Source organism: Danio aesculapii, chromosome 3, assembly GCF_903798145.1.
Source record: "Danio aesculapii chromosome 3, fDanAes4.1, whole genome shotgun sequence".
Classification (NCBI taxonomy): Eukaryota; Metazoa; Chordata; class Actinopteri; order Cypriniformes; family Danionidae; genus Danio; species Danio aesculapii.
Genome location: NC_079437.1, coordinates 62,572,965 through 62,593,331, shown reverse-complemented (window position 1 = coordinate 62,593,331; position 20,367 = coordinate 62,572,965). Strand labels below are relative to the sequence as shown.

At 41.4% G+C, this 20,367-nt stretch overlaps 1 protein-coding gene across 1 annotated transcript; it reads right to left on the bottom strand.

Annotated features, from left to right (window-relative positions):
- Positions 1–209: 209 nt before the first annotated feature.
- LOC130220624 (zinc finger protein 271-like) lies at positions 210–20,364 on the bottom strand. Its single transcript, XM_056452844.1, has 7 exons — positions 19,281–20,364; positions 14,973–15,755; positions 10,328–10,438; positions 5,329–6,192; positions 3,214–3,749; positions 2,858–3,124; positions 210–1,569 (listed from the first exon to the last, which is right to left on the bottom strand). The coding sequence occupies exons 1-7, from the start codon at positions 19,429–19,431 to the stop codon at positions 862–864; spliced, it is 3,420 nt and encodes a 1,139-aa protein (XP_056308819.1). The 5' UTR covers positions 19,432–20,364; the 3' UTR covers positions 210–861.
- Between the last annotated feature and the right edge of the window lie 3 nt (positions 20,365–20,367).

Here is a 20,367-nt window from a genome sequence, read left to right as displayed (position 1 = left end):
CATGATGAAAACAGGGAACACATGGAACAACACAGAACCTGACAAATACCTGTTGCTCTCCTGAAATTTTAAAATATTAATCAATATTCAAGTTTGTATTCTACTCAAAGTAAATGTAGTAAACTAGAAAGAATCTTGATCTTGAAACTAAAGAAACTTTAATAACAAAAGAAGCAAATACACAAGACAAATTAATAGGCTTCCAAACTTAAGGCCTTGGTATACTGCAAACCAAACTGAAGAACAAACTGAAGTGATGTAATTTTGAACAAATTCTGGCTGAAATCATGTTCTAATTGAGTTCATTTAAGCAGTAGGAAACAGCTTGCCAAAATTTTGGATCCTAAACACCTTTGAGCAACCATTGGCAATTATGCAATCAGTGGGCGTCTCCTGGAGCTCCGCCTTCATTGATATGCGGTTTCTTCCCATTGTTGTTTCTCATTCAGGAGTCAGACAGAGAACATTATTTATCGGTACACGTGGACAGTACAATTCATTTACAACCACACCTACTGCAGCGCAGGGGTGTCAGAGTATTGAAAACAGTATACCGTCACTCAGCCTTATCAAACATAATTTCACTCTCAACTTGTCTGTGTTAAACTGTGGCAAGCAATATCCCTCTTTTCGCTCCTTTCATTTTACTACGTTAGCAAAATGCATCTGTAGGCACGTTTGGTTGCACATGTTAACGGCCCATGAGTAAACAAATATGGGTTACGTATTAATGCAGCAAAACATTAAAAATGCTAAAAAAAATTACGGTTTTAACTGATAACATTAATCGGTTAGAAATGCATCCTTTCGTTTAAAGGTTAAATGGTCAATATGAGCATCTCTAATAGACACTGATCATGTCTATGCTTTCTCTACAGTGTGAATCCTCTCATGTCTTTTCAGGTATCGTAAATCTCTGAATCCCTTTTCACAGTGTGAACACTTGTACGGTTTCTCTCCAGTGTGAATAATTACATGTGCTTTCAGATTTACCGACTGATTAAACCTCTTATCACAGTGTGAACACTTGTAAGGTTTCTCTCCAGTGTGAATCCTCTGGTGCCGTTTCAATTCTCCAGCTGTAATAAAAGTCTTCTCACACTCAAAGCACATAAACTCTCTCATGCCAGTGTGGATCTTCATGTGTTGATTAAGGTTTGATGATCGGCTGAAACTCTTCCCACACAGAGTGCATGTGAATGGTTTCTCTCCAGTGTGGCTCTTCATGTGTTGATTAAGGTGTGATGATTGGATGTAACTCTTCCCACACTGAGTGCATGTGAATGGTTTCTCTCCAGTGTGGATGCTCATGTGTAGATTAAAGTGTGATGATTGGCTGAAACTCTTCCCACACTGGGTGCATGTGTATGGTTTCTCTCCAGTGTGGATCCTCATGTGAATCCTAAGACTGCTTTGTCTTCCAAAACTCTTTCCACACTGAGTACAGGTAAATCGATTCTTGTCTCTCCTTTTCAAAATACCATCAGTCTGTAAATGAGATTTTTCCTCAGTTTTGACATGATGTTCCTCCTCTTTAATCTCCTCATACTTTTCAATTAGGTCTGAAATAAAAAAAAAAGTTCAGTTTTTAGTAAGTTACAGAAACTCATCAAAAGCTGAAGTGAAAGACACTGGAAACATTGGCTACACAAACTGTAATTTTGATGGACATTTTTGTAAAATAAATCAGATCATGTTTAGTTCTGATTTAATCTGAGTTCACATTTGTAAAGGGCCTATTTTTATTTGTATATATTCATAAGTGCAACAGCATTATGTTTTTGTTAAATTAATAAAACAGATAGAGAATACGTGTTCATTTTGTGCATGCCCGTCAAATGCATCAGAATAAAGAGCTGAATCTCCATGCATACTTATTTAACAGAAATGACAGACCTGACATCTGCACCTTTAAATCAGCCAACTCTTTTTGAAAACAAATGTTCTCTGGTTTAGTAATCCACATGAATCAAACTCAATGCAGAATTCTATAGTCTGGTCATTGAGTTCCTGCCTTCTGTATTTAAACACAAATCACATGACAACACCCTTGTGAACGCCTACAAACATACACATCAGTTGTGGTTTCATCAATTGAGAGAAGTTTGATTCATTTCCTAATCAGAAATATGTTGAATTCACAGAGGACCACTGTGATCAGATGCTGCTTATTCAGAAGATGACGTGTGACACACAAATTATTTATTTTAATTTTACTGTAGATTTCTCATTTCCTGCTTTGCTACTGTTCGGACGTTTCTGCCTACTGCTCCGCTCTTTGCACTCTTGCTTTTTATATTTGACACTCTGACACTGACAACAAAAGTGCGGATCCAAAGACAGGATTATTAACAAGAAAGGTAAGGGAAGCAATGGTCAACAAATGGGCAAACAGATGTATACAGGAAATCCGGAGTCATGGTCAATAAACAGGCAGGTGGTCAAAAGGCAGACAGCAGACAGGAATAAACAATACAACAAAGCAAGAATCTAACATGGCAAGGCAAGGAAAATACGTCCTAATGTTCACAAATAGTATACCAACTAGGTCTGTGCTGCATTTAAAGTTCATGAAATCAATTCTGAACAGCTTCAGCTGTGTTAGCAATCAGCAGGAAAACTGAAACAAGTGTGAGGTGCATGGCAGGATTTGTAGTCCATATGTTGACAGTATTGTAGTTCTTTAGCGAACTGCGTGTTTACCAGCGATCTGCAAGGATTAGATCGCTGGTGATTGTGACAGAGCCCCCCTCAAAGAGTGGCTTCCAGACGCTCCAAATACAGGCCAGGAGGAAGGTGGAGTGGAGGCAGAACAGGGGGAGGGAGTGAGGCCCAAGACCATGCAACATAGGTGTACCTGGAGCGTGGAGCAGCGGAGGACCTGGAGTGTGGAGCTGCAAAGAGTGTGGAGCTGTGGAGGACCTGGAGCATGGAGCAGCGGAGGGCCTAGAGTGTGGAGCTGCAGAGGGTGTGAAGCTGTGGAGGACCTGGAGCATGGAGCAGCGGAGGGTCTGGCGTCTGGAGCTGCAGAGGCCCTGAAGCGTGGAGCAACGGAGGGCCTGGAGTGTGGAGCTGTGGAGAGTGTGAAGCTGTGGAGGACCTGGACCATGGAGCAGCGGAGGGTCTGGAGTGTGGAGCAGCAGAGGGCCTGGAGTGTGGAGCTGTGGAGGGCCTGGAGTGTGGAGCTGCGGAGGGTGTGAAGCTGTGGAGGACCTGGAGCATGGAGCAGCGGAGGGTCTGGCGTCTGGAGCTGCAGAGGCCCTGAAGCGTGGAGCAGCGGAGGGCCTGGAGTGTGGAGCTGCGGAGAGTGTGAAGCTGTGGAGGACCTGGACCATGGAGCAGCGGAGGGTCTGGAGTGTGGAGCAGCAGAGGGCCTGGAGTGTGGAGCTGTGGAGGGCCTGGAGTGTGGAGCAGCGGAGAGCCTGGGAGTGTGGAGCTGTGGAGGGTGTGGAGGACCTGGAGCATGGAGCAGCGGAGGCCCTGGAGTGTGGCGCTGTGGAGGGTGTGGAGCTGCGGAGGACCTAGAGCATGGAGCAGCGGAGGCCCTGGGTTGTGGAGCTCTGGGAGTGTGGAGCTGCGGAAGGCCTGGAGTGTGGAGCAGTGGAAGGCCTGGAGTGTGGAGCTGCGGAGGGTGTAGAGCTGTGGAGAACCTGAAGTGTGGAGCTCAAGTAAGTCCGGGGGCTTTGGTTCAGCAGGCACAGGCAGGTCATACACCCACAGTAGGTCAGGAGGCTCTGGTTCAGGAAGCACTGACAGTTAATTTACCCCAGTGGGTCAGGAGGCTCAAGTTCAGGAGGCACTGGCAGTTCATTTGCACGACTCTGGCGGCACTGGGAGATCACATGGTTCTAGCAGCCATTCGTGGGACACAGGTGGTGACTCTGGCCATTCGTGGGACTCAGGTGGCGACTCTGGCCATTCGTGGGACTCAGGTGGCGACTCTGGCCATTTGTGGAATTTGAGAGGATCTGGCACCTCTGGAGAATCTAGCAGCTCTGGCGGTGGCGCTGGCAGCTGGATCAGTGATGGTTTGGGCTCAATATCATGGCATTCCTTAGGCCCAATACTTGTGGATGGGCACTGGGTCACAGCCAAGGACTACCCAACTATTCTGGAAGAACACTTGATCCAACGGGTCAAAAATTGTATCCTGAAGGCGGCGGCGTGTATCAGGATGATAAGGTTTGATGAACATAAAAGTGAAGCTGAACATCTCCCATGACCTACCAAGTCACCAGATCTAAATATTATTGAGCACTTTGGGGTGTTTAGGAAGAGAGAATCAGGAAAGGGTTTCCTCCACTCGCAACTTGTAGTGACCTGAACACTATTCTGCAAGAATACCAGCTCAAAATCCCTCTGGCCACTGTGCAGGACTTGAGTCTGTTATTTCCCAGATGAACTGATGCTCTATTGGCCAAACAAGGAGGCCCTACACCAGGGGTCACCAAACTTGTGTCCTGCAGATTTTAGCTAGAACTCTAATCAAACACACCTGAACAAACTAATCAAGGTCTTACTAGGTATGCTAGAAACACCCAGGCACGTGTTTTGAGGCAAGTTGGAGCTAAACCCTGGAGGGACACCGGCCCTCCAGGACCGAGATTGGTGACCCCTGCCCTACACCATACTAATGAATTGTTGTAAAATCAGGTATTTCAATTTCATTGTCCCACTCCCGTATGTTTATTGTGTGATAAATAACAGCAATGTAGTTTTTAAAACTGAAAGGTTGTTTCATAATGTTCATGTACGGTGTAAATAAAACCTTTTTTGTTGTGACACAAGCGAGCAGTAGGCTATCACTGTTAATATTATTATAGTTGTATCTGAATGTTTCTGTGACTTTTTAAAGTAAAAAAAAAGGCATATCCATATTTTTCTTAAAAATAACACATGCATACATGCTGCTTGCATATTATTGTAGCACTGTATGTGCTTAATACATACAATACATTCAATACATTTTTGCAGATTTATTAAAAAGAAAAAATGAAATATCACATATCAAAGAAATGAGGGTGTTTATGATGCAGATCCAGGACAGAGGTGATCAGCATCAGCGCTGGTTTGGCCGTCAACTCAAAACTGGCATGCAATATCCTACTTTTCATTCTTGATTTTACTTCTTTTGGCAAAATACGTTTGTAGGCAAGTGTGGTTGCACATGTTAACAAATATGTGTGGCATATTTATGCAGCAAAACATCAAAAATACAAATAATTTAAATGTTTTAACTGATAACATTAATCAGTAAAAAAAAAAAACTTTCGGTTACGGTTAAACAGTCAATATGAGCATCTCTAATAGACACTGATCATGTCTATGGTCTCTCTCCAGTGTGAATCCTCTCATGCTTTTTCAGGGTTCGTAAGTCTCTGAATCTCTTTTCACAGTGTGAACACTTGCATGGTTTCTCTCCACTGTGAATCATTTCATGTGCTTTCAGATTTACCGACTGATTAAAACTCTTGTCACAGTGTGAACACTTGTACGGTTTCTCTCCAGTGTGAATCCTCTGGTGCCGTTTCATATCTCCAGCTGTAATAAAAGTCTTCTCACACTCAAAGCATATATACTCTCTCACACCAGTGTGGATCTTCATGTGTTGATTAAGTTGACTTGATCCGCTGAAACTCCTCCCACACTGAGTGCACGTGAATGGTTTCTCTCCAGTGTGGATCTTCATGTGTTCATTAAGGGATGATGATCGGCTGAAACTCTTCCCGCACTGAGTGCAAGTGAACGGTTTCTCTCCAGTGTGAATCTTTCGGTGTAGATTAAGGGATGATGATTGCCTGAAATTTTTCCCACACTGAGTGCAGGTGAATGGTTTCTCTCCAGTGTGGATCTTCATGTGTTCATTAAGGTGTGATGATTGGCTGAAACTCTTTCCGCACTGAATGCATGTGTATGGTTTCTCTCCAGTATGCATCTGCATGTGTAGACTAAGGTGTGATGATTGGCTGAAACTCTTCCCACACTGAGTGCATGTGAATGGTTTCTCTCCAGTGTGGATCCTCATGTGAATCTTAAGGCTTTTGTTTCTTCCCAAACTCTTTCCACACTGAGTGCAGGTGAAACGATTCTTGTCTCCCCTTTTCAAAATACCATCAGTCTGTAAATGAGTTTTTTCCTCAGTTTTGACATGATGTTCCTCCTCTTTAATCTCCTCATACTCTTCAATTAGGTCTGAAATAAAAAAGTTCAGTTTTTATTAAGTCATAGAAACTCAACAAAAGCTGATTGACACTGGAAACACACAGTGCAATTCTGGTGCCCATTAATGTAAAATAAATCAGATCATGTTTAGTTCTGATTTAATCTGAGTTCATGTTTGTAAAGGGCCTATTTTTATTTGTATATATTCATAAGTGCAACAACATCATGTTTTTGTTAAATTAATAAAACAGATAGGGAACACATGTTCATTCTGTGCCTGACTGGAAAATGCATCAGAATCTCCATGAATATTTAGATAACAGAAATGACAGACCTGACATCTGCACCTTTAAATCAGCCAACTCTTTTTGAAAACAAATGTTCTCTGGTTTACTGAACATAAGGGGCTTACAGGGAAAAGCAAGGAGGAAGTGTTGTTTCTTTAATAACAACTTGTTGTGTGATGAGAGAAACATACACTCTATTAGATCATTTTGCTCTCCTGATCTGGAATACCTTATGTCCTTCTGTGTCAACCATCGGGCTAGCAAAGGAATTTACAGCGGTTATCATCACGTCTATGTCATTGTGAGAATAATCTTACAGAGCGGCGCACATCGCGTCTGTGCTGCTGGCGAGTGAATTAATTCATTAGAGACACAGCGCGCAGCCCTCCAATATCTGCAGACACTTCCAAAGCAGCAGGTCAAAGGGAAGAAATCAGTGCGTTGAGGATCTGTCCAACGTATTATTGAGCCTTTACTAATTAAACATTTCAGGTAGGCCTTGTCAGGTAATAACCCTCTCTACTCCAGTGCTGGAAATGCGATCTGCAGATCTATATAAAAGACACAGCACAACATGATTTAGAAACAGCAGTGATCTCCTGCTGCAGGTCCAAATCAAGCCATTTAATACAAAACTAAATGCATTTCTCCAAGAATTAAAACTAACAGGAACAAACAGCCTTGGAGAGAGTTTAATGTGGTCATGAACGAAACACAGTTTGAGTTGTGAATGAATGGAGAATGATAGACAGGGGCGGTGGCGCTGAACATGAATTTAACCACGTTAATATTCATCTGTGCTTCACATTAAACTATAGAATGGCTTCAGAACATTTGGGATATAATCGGCCTACATGAAAACTTTGTAGTGCCTTATAATAGGCAACCTACATGGCTTTTGTTGGCTTATAAACAGAATAAAGCGCACACGCAAGATTGGATATGGATCGGTACCAGCTGGCCGATACCCGATCCAGCAAAAATATGCGGTATCAAACAGATATCCGATCCAAGCATCAGGATCGGTGCATCCCTAGTTTCCGAGCTGGTCGGGCCAATCGGAATCTATACTTGAGGACCACGGGAGATGACTGGGAGATGTTCCAGGCAGCTTCTGATAAGGACATCGAAGCATACTCAGACACTGCTACGGTTTCATCAGGAAACGTATAGAAGACATGGTCCCAACCACAACTGTCGGTATCTACCCTAACCAAACGCCTTGTATCAATGGCGAAGTTCAGTGCGAACTTTTACTTTGAAATCCAAAGATGTGGAGGAACTAAAAACAAAACCATCAGGAAAAAACCATCAACCCGACAATACAGAGACAAAGTAGAGGTCAATTTAACACCAACAATCCAAGGAGCATGTGGCAGGGACTTAATTACATCTCAGACTTTAAAAGTAACAAATCCACTGCTGTAAACATTGCTGCGTCTGTCCTGGACAACCTCAACTCATTCTATGCCTATCCTGTTCTTTGTACCCAGAACAGCGCACACAGTGCACTCCCACGGCCGATACGGAGACCTTCAGTCCACTGTCTGTCTCTATAGCAGATGTAGTGAGATCTTTCAAATAATGAACAGCAAGGCCTGTGGCCAGCGGGTCTTTCTGTCTTTTGTGCAGTTGAATGCAAGTGTTCTCCAGCCACCTGCAAGAGCAACACATCTGGTGATCATACCAAATATAGCGGTTTCTGAATCCCACACGCAAATGTCCAGATGTAATCAAGCTGTACAGTGGACTGGTGTTATTCTGCATGCTGAAGGTGAACTAAATAAGAACTGATTCACGGGTTTATTCCCTCTGTGTGTATTGGAAAAAAGAGGGAAGAAAAAAGTGATTTTGACAAAAGGACACACAAAACCCCAAAAATGAGCTGGACAAAATTATTGGCACCCTATTAGAATTGTGGATAAATAAGACTGTTTCCTGCATGTGATGCCCCTTTAAACTCACCTGGGGCAAGTAACAGGTGTGGGCAACATAAAAACACACCTGACAGAGGATAAAAATAGGAGAAGTTCACTCATCCCCAATCTCAATTCTACCCCTTAGGGTAGGGGTGTCCCAATTCTCTTTAGCTTGAAGGCGTTGGGCTAAGGGGAAGGGGTGAATAGCCCTTCGAACGAAGATTTTTCAGGATCACACTCGAAACCAAGGGGTAAAACAATTTCCCAGAATACACCAGCCACAACAGCAGAATAGTTGCACCCGGAGGTCAGGAGATACACAAATTAGTATTATTTTATCATTATTACAACAAACAAGCACATGTTTTAATACGTTCATAACCGCGTTCGTGTTTTAGGTTGGACATAAACTATGCAGGAAAGCGGCCCTCCAGGACAGAGTTTGGACTCCTCTGATTTAAAGCATCATGCAATAGAATACAAATTTTCTGCAAATTATTCTAATAATAAAATAAATTAAGTATCCTACTAGGGTTGGGTGATGTCGACCAATTTAGCATCGTACAATGCCTAATGTAAAACATCGCGATGGAAGATGGCATCGTCTCATAGGAGGAGGTGAATTAATTATTTATGAAAAATTCATCAATTCATAATGAGTTAATTATTTGTAGCCTACCCCTTTAACTACCTGACCACCATGCTCTTTGTTTTACTCATAAACAAATCATAAATAAAGATAAGTTACACACAAATGACCACCTGTAAATCCCTTTTTCCGCAGGAGGTTGGTCTGTAAAAATGGTGCACAACCAACAGTATCTGAGGTTTTCACTGAAATGACTAAGTACAAGTGTGAAAGAGAAAGATTGAAGCAGTGTACTGACGCTGTGGCACGTTACCTGATAGATTCAGAAGACCCAAGAGTCGTTAGAGAGAGTCAAGATTAATCAAATACCACATTTAACAACTATTGTGAGACATGATCCAGCGGTACATCATTGATGAACTGTCCGAAGTGCACTGCTCTCTGGAGCTCAGAGCGCATGACAGTGTGTGTGTGTGGTCACGTGATGTGCGTTTTCAGCACACGGAGGGCTGTTCAGAAATGCTAGGTAAACACGGTGTGGATGTAAATCATTTTCCTTCTTAAATGCCCTTTTAATACTCTTTAATAGACGTATTAGTGTAAATGGGGCCTAAGTGTGTATTTTTCACGAGCAGGTTTGCGACGGCGCAGAGGATCGGTCATGCCGGCTCAGCATCGTGTTGTCTATTGGCCATCGTCTATCGGCCCAACCCTATAGCCTACCCAGCATAAAATGACAGTAGCAGACCTAACCTTATAGCTACAGCTGGGCAGAGTCAGCGCGGGTATAAAAACAGGTGGTTTTATTCCTGATGAGAATATTTATTGTTGTCAGACTCCACTTTCACATAAATACACCTGAATGAACCAAAACTCACAGCTAATCAGAACAGCCTGTGTGTGCAGCATCTGGTCAGACCACACGGAACGGTCAGTCAAACCTGAGGTAAATCTTAAACAAAGCAAGACAAGACTGCCTGACTCTCTTGCGTGAGTAGTTACAATAGCAACCCAACGTTCACCTCATGCATGGCTATGCAGAACCACGATATGTGTGTGTGTGTGTGTGTGTGTGTGTGTGTGTGTGTGTGTAAACTCGCTTTCTGAAAGGAGAAAAAGTGCTTTGTGCCGTGGGGCTGCCTCTGATAAAAACTCTTTAATAAAGAAAAGCGGTAGAGAAAACCCAGCTGATATTGCTCTATTGATCCTGTGGTGCAGCAATAATGAACCGGTATAAATATTTCTGCATAATGTGTTGAAAAACTATGTTTTGACAAAAGATTCAGGGATTTGGAAATAACATTCAGGGCTGAAGCCCCAAAAGTCCAACAACCCACCCGCGCCACCCCTGATCAGGAATAAACACCAACCTATTTGTTGTTCAGTGTCTTCATGTTTAATTCTGCAGGGTTCTGGATCACTCATGTTCTCGCTGTCCTTCAATAGACTCTTCACTGGAGCCTGATGGGAATATTCCAGTGTTTATAGCTTCACTGGAGGAGGAGGAGCTTCACTGGAGGAGTAGGGGCTTCACTGGAGGAGGAGGAGCTTCACTGGAGGAGGAGATAATTGTTCTAATTGACATTCTGTTTGCTTATATTTATATTTTAATGCCATATCAGCAGCACTGGCTATATTCATGACAACACTTGTATTAAATATTCAATATATAATTGAAGATCATAAGTGTTTCTGAAACATCATTAATCAGTTAAAAACACACAAATAACAGCAACACTGATAAAGTCTTATAAGCTCTTTCAGTCTGATCAATGATAAATATTGTCAAATTCCTCCAGAAAACACATTTTTTAACATTTGCCTTCAAATATTTCCTGAATAAAAACATTCTCTAATATCATTTAAACATATACATTCTGTTCAAATATGTTTTACCATCAAAATATTCTCACACAAGTTACACATAGGTTTCTCTTCCCTGTTCAATAAATGTGTGTGTAAGTCTTGAGTGGCCGATTCTACATCTCATGTGTGCAGCGTGATCATGTCTCTGATTGCTTACATTTATCTCTCAATACTTTAATTAATTAATTATTAAGTGTTTTATACTATTATACTAATCCCACATTCTGTTTTACTGCTAAATAAAGTGTTTGCAATAAAGTTAAAATGTTCCAATTAATAAAATAAAAATTAAAGAGCTCGAATGCAAAAACCTCTAAGCGTCATCTGAAATTTTCATCGAAATGAACCTTTTTCTCATCCTCCTTTGTTTACGTTGAGATATTTCACTTTAAGACCAGGAAAGGGACTGATTCTTTGCCATAATAGTGATATTACTGAACATAAACACAGAAGCCTGATAAAAATACTAATTTTAGAGAAAATTTTCAAACGGCATTTAGAGGTTTTCGCATCTAAACTCTTTAATTATAAAATATAAAAACAGAATTACCAATTTAATGTTCTCTATAATGTTGCAGTTTTATACCTTTCGGTAACGTTATTAGAAATCCACTGTATGAATGTTTCGCAGACTATAAAATAAAGCTTTATTATATTATTTGTTATGGATTTATTTCTCTTCAAAGGTTACCCAAGCAGATGTTAGGTAAAAATGCTCAATAATGAATATTAAACAGTATTTAAGCACTCTTAGGTCCACTTCTCATATGCAGAATAGTCAATATGTATAATAACCCAGCATCAAATGTAGTAACCCATATTTTCTCAGCTGCTACAGGCCTCTCCAGTCTTCCATTTCTACGCTGTAACAAATGTGTTTGTTGGGAAGTTGTTTACAACATACCTCTGAAACAAGCACTTAGTGAATGAATGAGATGGAGACACAAATGAAAGGTGCCCAGATAACCCGTGAGTAACGCATTACACAAGTGTTTACAGCGTAGCATCGAGCTAAAAACAAGAGAGTATATTAGCATTGAGCACATATGTTAAAGCAGTTCAACCCGCAAGATAATTGCAGCAAATCTGCGAACGCTACAAAGGTCAGATATAATACACTTACTTTGAATAGACGCACAACACCCGTAACAGAAGTGGAGTTAAAGGAATTCAACAGCAAACAGCAAAGCTCTGCACTCTCCGCTCTCCGCCTCAGACTGAGCGCCGGGGGCGGGAGATTTGCCTGCACGCTGATCAGAGAAAGCTTATTGGCTGCCTGCTCAGTAAAAAGCCGATTGGCTGCATGTAGGCGCTCAGTGAAAGCTGATTGGCTGCCTGTTTGTCAATCATTCTCTCGACAGCAGAGGGAATCATTTGTTCAGATTAATTCTTCTTCTTCTTCAGTCTCTTCAGAGGAATATAACACTGTTTCTGTGCAATCCCTGAGTGTATGATACCTTCAGAAATAGCAAGTTTAAGTTGTTATCATTCACACCAATTGATCAAAAACATCCAATTATTAATAAATTCTACAAATAAACACTATTTTACTGTTGTCTCCATGTTTCTGTCAGTCCTGTCACACTTGCATTAAACTTAACACAATAAACGCGCAATACAGCTTTAAGACTGTAACTCAGAGGAAGTGACATTTGATGGAGGAGCTGACAGTGATCACGGATGCGTTCCATCATTGAATTGTATGATTGTATGCTTGTTTTTGTATGATTCTTTTGAGGACAAGCTTGTCCATTGTATGTGAACTCTGATAATTATTGCATGGAAGACTCTTGCTTGATGAGTCTGATAAACATACATAATATACTGTGATTTAATTTTGTATCATACCTGTAAACTCAATGTCTCTTCTGTGAAAAAGTGTTATTTCTTTGCTTTAACCATACATACATATAGTCATTAGAGGCTGATCTCACAAATATATGTATTTTTATTGACAGAATTGTAGGTGCAGGCTAGGACTGTCTCTGCTATTTGCAGATAACATTGTCCTTTTAGTTTCATCGGACATGGAGCTTAAGCATGCAGTGGGATGGTTTGCTGCTGAGTGTGACGTGGCAGGGATAAGAACCAGCACCTCCAAGACAGAAACCATGGTGGTGGACTAGAAAAAGGTGGCCATCTCCAGTTTGGAGGAGAGTCCTTACCCCAATAGAGTTGAAGTATCTGCGGTTTTGTTCACAAGAGAGGAAGGAATGGAGTGTGAGATTAAAAGATGGATCAGTGCAGCGGCAGCAGTAATGCAGTTGATGAGTTGGTCTGTTGTGGTGAAGGAGCTGAGACGAAAGGCAATGTTCTCAATTTACCCCTCAATCTACATTCCTACTCTCACCTATGGTCATGACTGAAAGGACAAGATCTCGGATACAACCGGACACATTTTACAAAGTGTTATGTCCCGCTTGATTGAGTCGCAACATAAAAGAGAGATCAACCAACAAAATAGCCTGAATGCTAATTATTTATTACAAAAATGTAACTCAAAAAACAATCAAAGTAACCAACACATGTCTAGGGATAATAATGAAGATGAAGAACTCAGGATATAATCACAACAACACATTAACTACATGATACAAGTAATGCAAAACAAAACCATAAGGTTAAAGAGTCAATAAGATGGCAGGTCATGACATGAGAACTCCTGAGTAGCCACAGCGTCCTGGGGTAGCACAACTCTTATATACCCATTGAGGAGTAATGCAGGCATCCAATCAGGATCTGTCAGAATATCGGTCTGTCAAATATAGGTCTGTTCTTTACAGAAGCTTTAGATGTCCTTCAGCTGCCATGATGATGAACAATGACAAGGTGCATATACAGTGGGTACGGAGGTACGAAGTTTTAGACCCCCATAAATTTTTCACTCTTTGTTATTTTGCAGCAATTTGCTAAAATTAAGTTAATTTTTCCCTCAAATGTACAGACAGCAGCACATATTGACATAAAAAACAGAATTGTTGACATTTTTGCAGATTTATTAAAATGAAAAACTGAAATATCACTTGGTCCCAAGTATTCAGACTCTTGCTGTGACACTCTTCTATTTAACTCAGGTGCTGTCCATTTCTACACCTAGATGGTTCTACGCCTTCATTTGAGTCCAGCTGTGTTTGATTATACTGAAATTAGGAAAGCCACACACCTGTTTATATAAGGGTGTTTTTCAGCAGCAGGGACAGGAGGACTGGTTGCAATTGAGGGAAAGATGAATACGACCATGCACAGGGATACCCTGGACGAAAACCTTCTCCAGAGTGCTCAGGAACTCAGACTGGGCTGAAGGTTGACTTTCCAACAAGACAATGACCCTAAGCACAAATAATTATGACATAATAAATGACAAAGGAGTGGTTTCACAACAACTCCGTCACTGTTGAATGGCGCAGACAGAGCCCTGACTTAAACCCAATTGAGCATCTCTGGAGAGATCCAACATTTACCATTCAACCTGACAGAACTGGAGAGGATCTGGGAGGAGGAATGGCAGAGGATCCCCAAGTCCAGGTGAGTCTCAGGTTGGTGATTAGATTAGTTATCATCTGCAAAAATCATTCAAATCAATCAGGATTTGCTTGATTCAAATGATGTAGGATATTTTATAAATGATTATTTTAAGGATTTTTAATAACTGTAATTCTATAATGGAAAAAAGGTTGGTTGTTTGTTGTTTGGTCATAAAAACTATACGTGTTGTGTTTATGAGCCATGCTGCAAACCAAAGCTCTGACTTGTGGCCATTTCCAAAGCAGAGCACATTTCAGAAGGTTTTGCCTTTGCGGCTTCTTTCTCCACTTGTGCAAAGAAATGGAGGTGTTTATGATGCAGATCCAGGACAGAGGCGATCAGCATCAGCGCTGGTTTGGCCGTCAACTCAAAACTGTGGTGTGCAATATCCTTCTTTTTGTTCTTGGTTTTACTTCTTTTGGCAAAATACGTTTGTAGACAAGTGTGGTTGCTCCAAGTTAACAAACGTGTTGCATATTTATGCAGCAAAACATCAAAAATACAAAATGGAATGAGACATTTTTTATGGTTTTAAGTGATACCATTAATCGGTTAAAATGCATCCTTTCGGTTAACAGTTAAACAGTCAATATGAGCATCCCTAAATAGACACTGATCATGTCTATGGTTTCTCTCCAGTGTGAATCCTCTCATGTCTTTTCAGATTTACAGACTGATTAAACCTCTTGTCACAGTGTGAACACTTGTACGGTTTCTCTCCAGTGTGAATCCTCTGGTGCCGTTTCAATTCTCCAGCTGTAATAAAACTCTTCTCACACTCAAAGCATATATACTCTCTTACTCCAGTGTGGGTCCTCATATGTTGATTAAGTTGTCTTGATCCGATGAAACCCTTCCCACACTGAGTGCATGTGAATGGTTTCTCTCCAGTGTGAATCCTCATGTGCTCATGAAGGCCTGATAATTGGCAGAACCTCTTCCCACAATGAGTGCATGTGAATGGTTTCCCTTCAGTGTGGGTCCTCATGTGTTTTTTAAGGCTTGATAATTGGCTGAAACTCTTCCCACACTGAGTGCATGTGAATGGTTTCTCTCCAGTGTGGACCCTCATGTGTTGATTAAGGTGTGGTGATTGGCTGAAACTCTTCCCACACAGACTGCATGTGAATGGTTTCTCTCCAGTGTGGATCATCATGTGTTTATTAAGGCTTGGTGATTGGCTGAAACTCTTCCCACACTGGGTGCATGTGTATGGTTTCTCTCCAGTATGCATCCTCATGTGAATCTTAAGATTGTTTTGTCTTCCCATACTCTTTCCACACTGAGTGCAGGTAAAACAGCCCTTGCCTCTCCTTTTCAAAATACCATCAGTCTGTAAATGAGTTTTGTCCTCAATTTTGACATGATGTTCCTCCTCTTTAATCTCCTCATACTCTTCAATTAGGTCTGAAATAAAAAAAGTTGTTTTTAGTAAGTCAGAGAAACTCATCAAAAGCTGAAGTGAAAGACACTGGAAACATTGGCTACACAAACTGTAATTTTGATGCACATTAATGTTAAATAAATCAGATCATGTTTAGTTTTGATTTAATCAGAGTTCACGTTTGTAAGGGGCCTTTTTATTTGTATATATTCATAAGTCCAACAGCATTATGTTTTTGTTAAATTAAAACAGATAGGGAATACGTGTTTATTCTGTGCCTGACTGGCAAACACATCAAAATAAAGAGCTGAATCTCCACGAATATTTATTTAATAGAAATGACAGACCTGAAATGTGTACCTTTAAACTCTTTTTGAAAACAAATGTTCTCTGGTTTAGTAATTTAGTAGAGTTCTATAGTCTATATTCTATAATGCTTGGTGTCAAACTAGAGCTATAAGGCTTCAGAAACTATTGGTTTGAGTGATAAAACTGTATCTACAAATAGGGTATTACAAGGCTTCATTGAATTTTCTATAACATTAGTCAAGTATTATTTTCAACGCGTGACCACAGATCTCACCTCCCTGGGCGTAGACATCCAGGCAAACGAGAGGTGTGGTCTCGCTCAGTAGCCACAGCCATTGCACTCACAGTGTGCCGGACTGAACTCTGCCCACTATAAAACTCGGAAAACCTATAAGTTTTATGGCTTTCGCTTTGGCTTGACAAAGGGTTTCTACACATAAACTTTGCATTACAGGCTTCCCGTCTTTACAACACGACTGCCGAACATCGCTCTTAGAAGAATCACCCGGTAAAGCCTGTGTCTGTCTACTGTAATAAGGCGCCGTTCACAGGAGCTCAAGCTGCTTCTGTGTATGTCGCGACTCACATGAACTCAGTCTGACCCTGTTCTGCTCATATAACTGTTTTCTCTACAACACTCGGAACCCGTCTCATCCAGCAGTAGAGTCAGTCATTCAATTTCTCTGAACTCTGACTTCCTAAGTCTCGTAATTCTGCCGAGGAGCAGTCACAGGAGGATTCCCATTCAGCAAACTTCCCATGTGTTGCTGACGTCAAATTCTCCGTTACCGGGACGAGTCCCACGCTTCACCAGATGAAGGAAAAGCCCTCTCCAACAAAGGACATCCCAACCACGTCAACCCTCTGCAAGCAATCGGCTTCGCCAAGGTTTCCCTCAACTAGCTGACGATTAAGACTGGTCATCAAAACGCAAGTATATACAAACCAACTTTCCATTTCTTCCTGAAGCTGGTGTTAATTGTGTTTAAGCAGTATACCTTAGTCAGATTCTCTGCTTGGTGGTTTTCTCAGGTTGCAATGCTAAGAACTTAGCAAGTGCAAGACGTTTGGGACTCTTAGTCATTCACTCATTCCAGAACTGTTTGTGTATGTATCTGTATGTTTGTCTGTTTTCATAGAGTAGTTTACTTTGTGTATATTATTAAACCCATTTCATTTTAAGATCCTTGTCAGTGTTTTGGGTTTCTAAGTTACTGCCTCAGCTATATGGTCTTGCTACCTTGCTCATGTGAATCGTGAAATCCTGTTTTATATTATTATGTTGACCACGTAATAATATAACGTAGATTTACTAAAGATAATGTTACGCTGCTTCTATTAGGGTGGACCAATAGATGACGTAAGTGTAAGTGTTAACCTATTTCTAACTGTGAGCCAGTCGCTCGAATCTTCTGATTCGAATCTCTGAAAATTAATTTGAACTTATGAGCTAATTCTTACAGTACCGGACATATTAGATGCTCTAGGCACTACATAGTGTATTGTCTGGTACAGATTCGCGAAATCCATTATACAATTTTGAAATGATCTTCTTATATAATTGGGCCTTGCCCACTGATGGAAACCCTTTTATTATTTCTGTATCTGTAACTTTCAATATTTCTAGTATATAAGGTTGCAACATAATAAATAAGATTTTATTTTTTTATTCAGGGGACCATAATTTAAACCATATATCTATGACTAATCTGCAGATAAATTCACTCCAAAATAGTGAATTGATTCAGTATCCCATTTTAAATTATATTTCTTTTTAATTTGTCTTGGTGGTTTATAGTTAAATGTTAATACTTGGGTTTTTGTAACATTAAAAAGTTCCCAAAGAAATTCAAGCTGTCCTGCAGGCTCAGGGAGTATCAGTGTCAGCGCAAGCTATCCGTCGACATTTAAATAAAATGCTATGGCAGGAGACCCAGGAGGACCCCACTGATGACACAGAGACTACAGTTTGCCAACCATACTTGAGTAAGCCAAAATCCTTTTGGGAAAAGGTCTTGTGGACTGATGAGACCAAGATAGAGCTTTTTGGTTAAGCAATGAAAACAAAATTAGGCCTCACAGTTGAGCATTATTTGAACAGCGCTGACATTTCTTCAGCAAAAAAAATGCTTCAGTGGACTCATGAAGCAGGTTTATTAACAGCTGTTGTATAAGACTGAATGCCTTTATTCTGCGAAAACAATGACCTGGTTATACTTTATACTGCTTCATGGCTACTTGCCACAAAAACTCAAAACAAAATGGTCATGATGTTACACAATAAAACGCAGCCAGTGCCTCAGCCTTGACCCAGGCCTGGGGTTGGGACTCATATGTGAGCACATGGTGGCCAGGTTTTATCCCACAGAACCCAGCGGGGCTCAGCCTGAAGAATGACATGGCACCATCCTCCTGAAGGACCACTGCTGTAAGAGGCCAGAGCAATGTGGAACGGGTGGTGGTTAAAATCACAACCCGATTGTCAGACACAGAAACTGGCTCTTGGAACATGGAATGTCAACTCACTGGAAGGGAAGGACCCTGAGCTTGTGCAGGAGCTTCTTAAGAAGGGCTAGAATTACTTCTACTCTGGACTTGCCCACAGTGAGAAGAAACGGGATGGTGTGTGCTTGCTTCCAGATCCCCAACTTATCTGCCAAGTGGTGTTGTTGTCCCAGGTGAACTAGTCGGTCACTTCCCTGTAAATTTGGGTTGGGGATAGGTGTCTCACTGTAGTTTGCGTTTACAGACAAAACACAAGAGAAGAGTAACCAGTCATCTCCGAGTTCTTAAGAGGGTTGCTGGAAAGTGCCCCGACTAGGGTCTCTGTTGTTCTACTGGGGGAATTTAATGCCCATGTAGGTAATGACAGTAATACCTGGAGAGGTGTGACGGAGGAACGGCCTCCCTGATTTCAATCTGAATGATTCTGTTGTTTGACTTCTGTGCAAGTCAGTTTGTCCAAAACAAAAAACCATGTTTGAGCATCCATCAGTGCACATAGCACAGACTAGGGCAGAGGTTGATTATCGACTTTGTAATGGCTTCATCTGATCTCTGACTAAATGTTTTGGACACTTGTGTAAGGAAAAGGACAGAGCAGTCAAGTGATCACCATCTAGTGTTCGATCCGCTGCAGAGGAAAGGAGCCTGACAGACCTGACAGGCACAAATGTATCACAAGGGTCCTCTGGGAATATCTGGCTAAACTACAAGTCAGAAGCATATATAACTCTTACCTTCAGAAGAACTTTGACCAGTTCCCTGCGGCACTTCACAAATCCGGAGGACATTTGAAGAGATGCCATCAAGCTGAAAGAGGAGTCCTACCAGGCTTGGCTGGCTTGTAGGACTCCTGAGGAAGCTGATGGGTGCTGACAGCCCAAGCATGCTGTAGCCTGGGGAGTTCTGTAAAACTCAGGTCTGGGATGAGTTTGGGGAGACCATGGAAAAAAGACTAATGGTCAGTATCAAACAGTTTCTGGTAAATCATCTGGTGCCTCAGGATTTGGAAGCAGTTTCACACCAACACAGTTTACAACAGAAGGGGAAGTTGTTGACCTCAGGTCACCGAGATATTTTGCTAGCTCTGCAGGGACAAAGCAGATGATATCCAAGGTAGATGACACCCACCCTATGTAACTCAAGTCTCTGGATGTTGTGGGTCTGTCTTGGTTAACTTGACTATGTTGAGATGGGGCAACTGGGATGGTGGTTCCTATTTTTAGAAGAGCGGACCGGAGGGTGTTCCAGCTGCAAGGGGGAAATCACATTGCTCAGCCTCCCAGGAAAAACTCTATGCTACTGGAGATGGGAATCCAACCAATGGTTAAACCTCAGATATAGGAAAAACAATGCAGATTTTTTCAGTCTGTGGAACACTGCACCAGCTCTATACCACACTATGGTGCATGAGGGTTCATGGAAGTATGCTCAACCTGTTCACATGTGTTTTGCGTTTCAACCATGTCTCATTTGGCATTCTGTGGGGGTGCTCTGGGAGTACAGGTTTGGAGGCACTCTGTTAAGAGCTGTCCAGTCCCTGTTTGAACAGAGCAGGACTTTGGTTCACATTACCACAATATGCCAGACTTGTACCCAGTGCATGTTGGACTCCTGCAAGGCTGGAGAACATCATCTAAAACAACACTAGCCACATAAATACATGGGAGAGTGGAGCAGCAGAGCTGTACAGATATTTCTGCAATATATATGGTCAATATGAGCATCTCTAAATTACACTGATCGTGTCTATGGTTTGTCCACACTGTGAATCCTCTCATGCGTTTTCAGATCTGTTTTCAAATCTTTTAATTTCTTTTTGCA

What these genes read in the sequence shown, in the direction of transcription:
- LOC130220624 (XM_056452844.1), bottom strand. Translation starts at nt 19,431, where the DNA reads ATGCTTGGGCTGTCAGCACCCATCAGCTTCCTCAGGAGTCCTACAAGC. An exon ending in TGGTCAAAGTTCTTCTGAAG is followed by an intron (nt 15,756 to 19,280) that starts GTAAGAGTTATA and finishes TTTTTATTTCAG; the next exon opens with ACCTAATTGAAGAGTATGAG. An exon ending in TCACACTGGAGAGAAACCAT is followed by an intron (nt 10,439 to 14,972) that starts AGACATGATCAG and finishes TGAAGCTATAAA; the next exon opens with CACTGGAATATTCCCATCAG.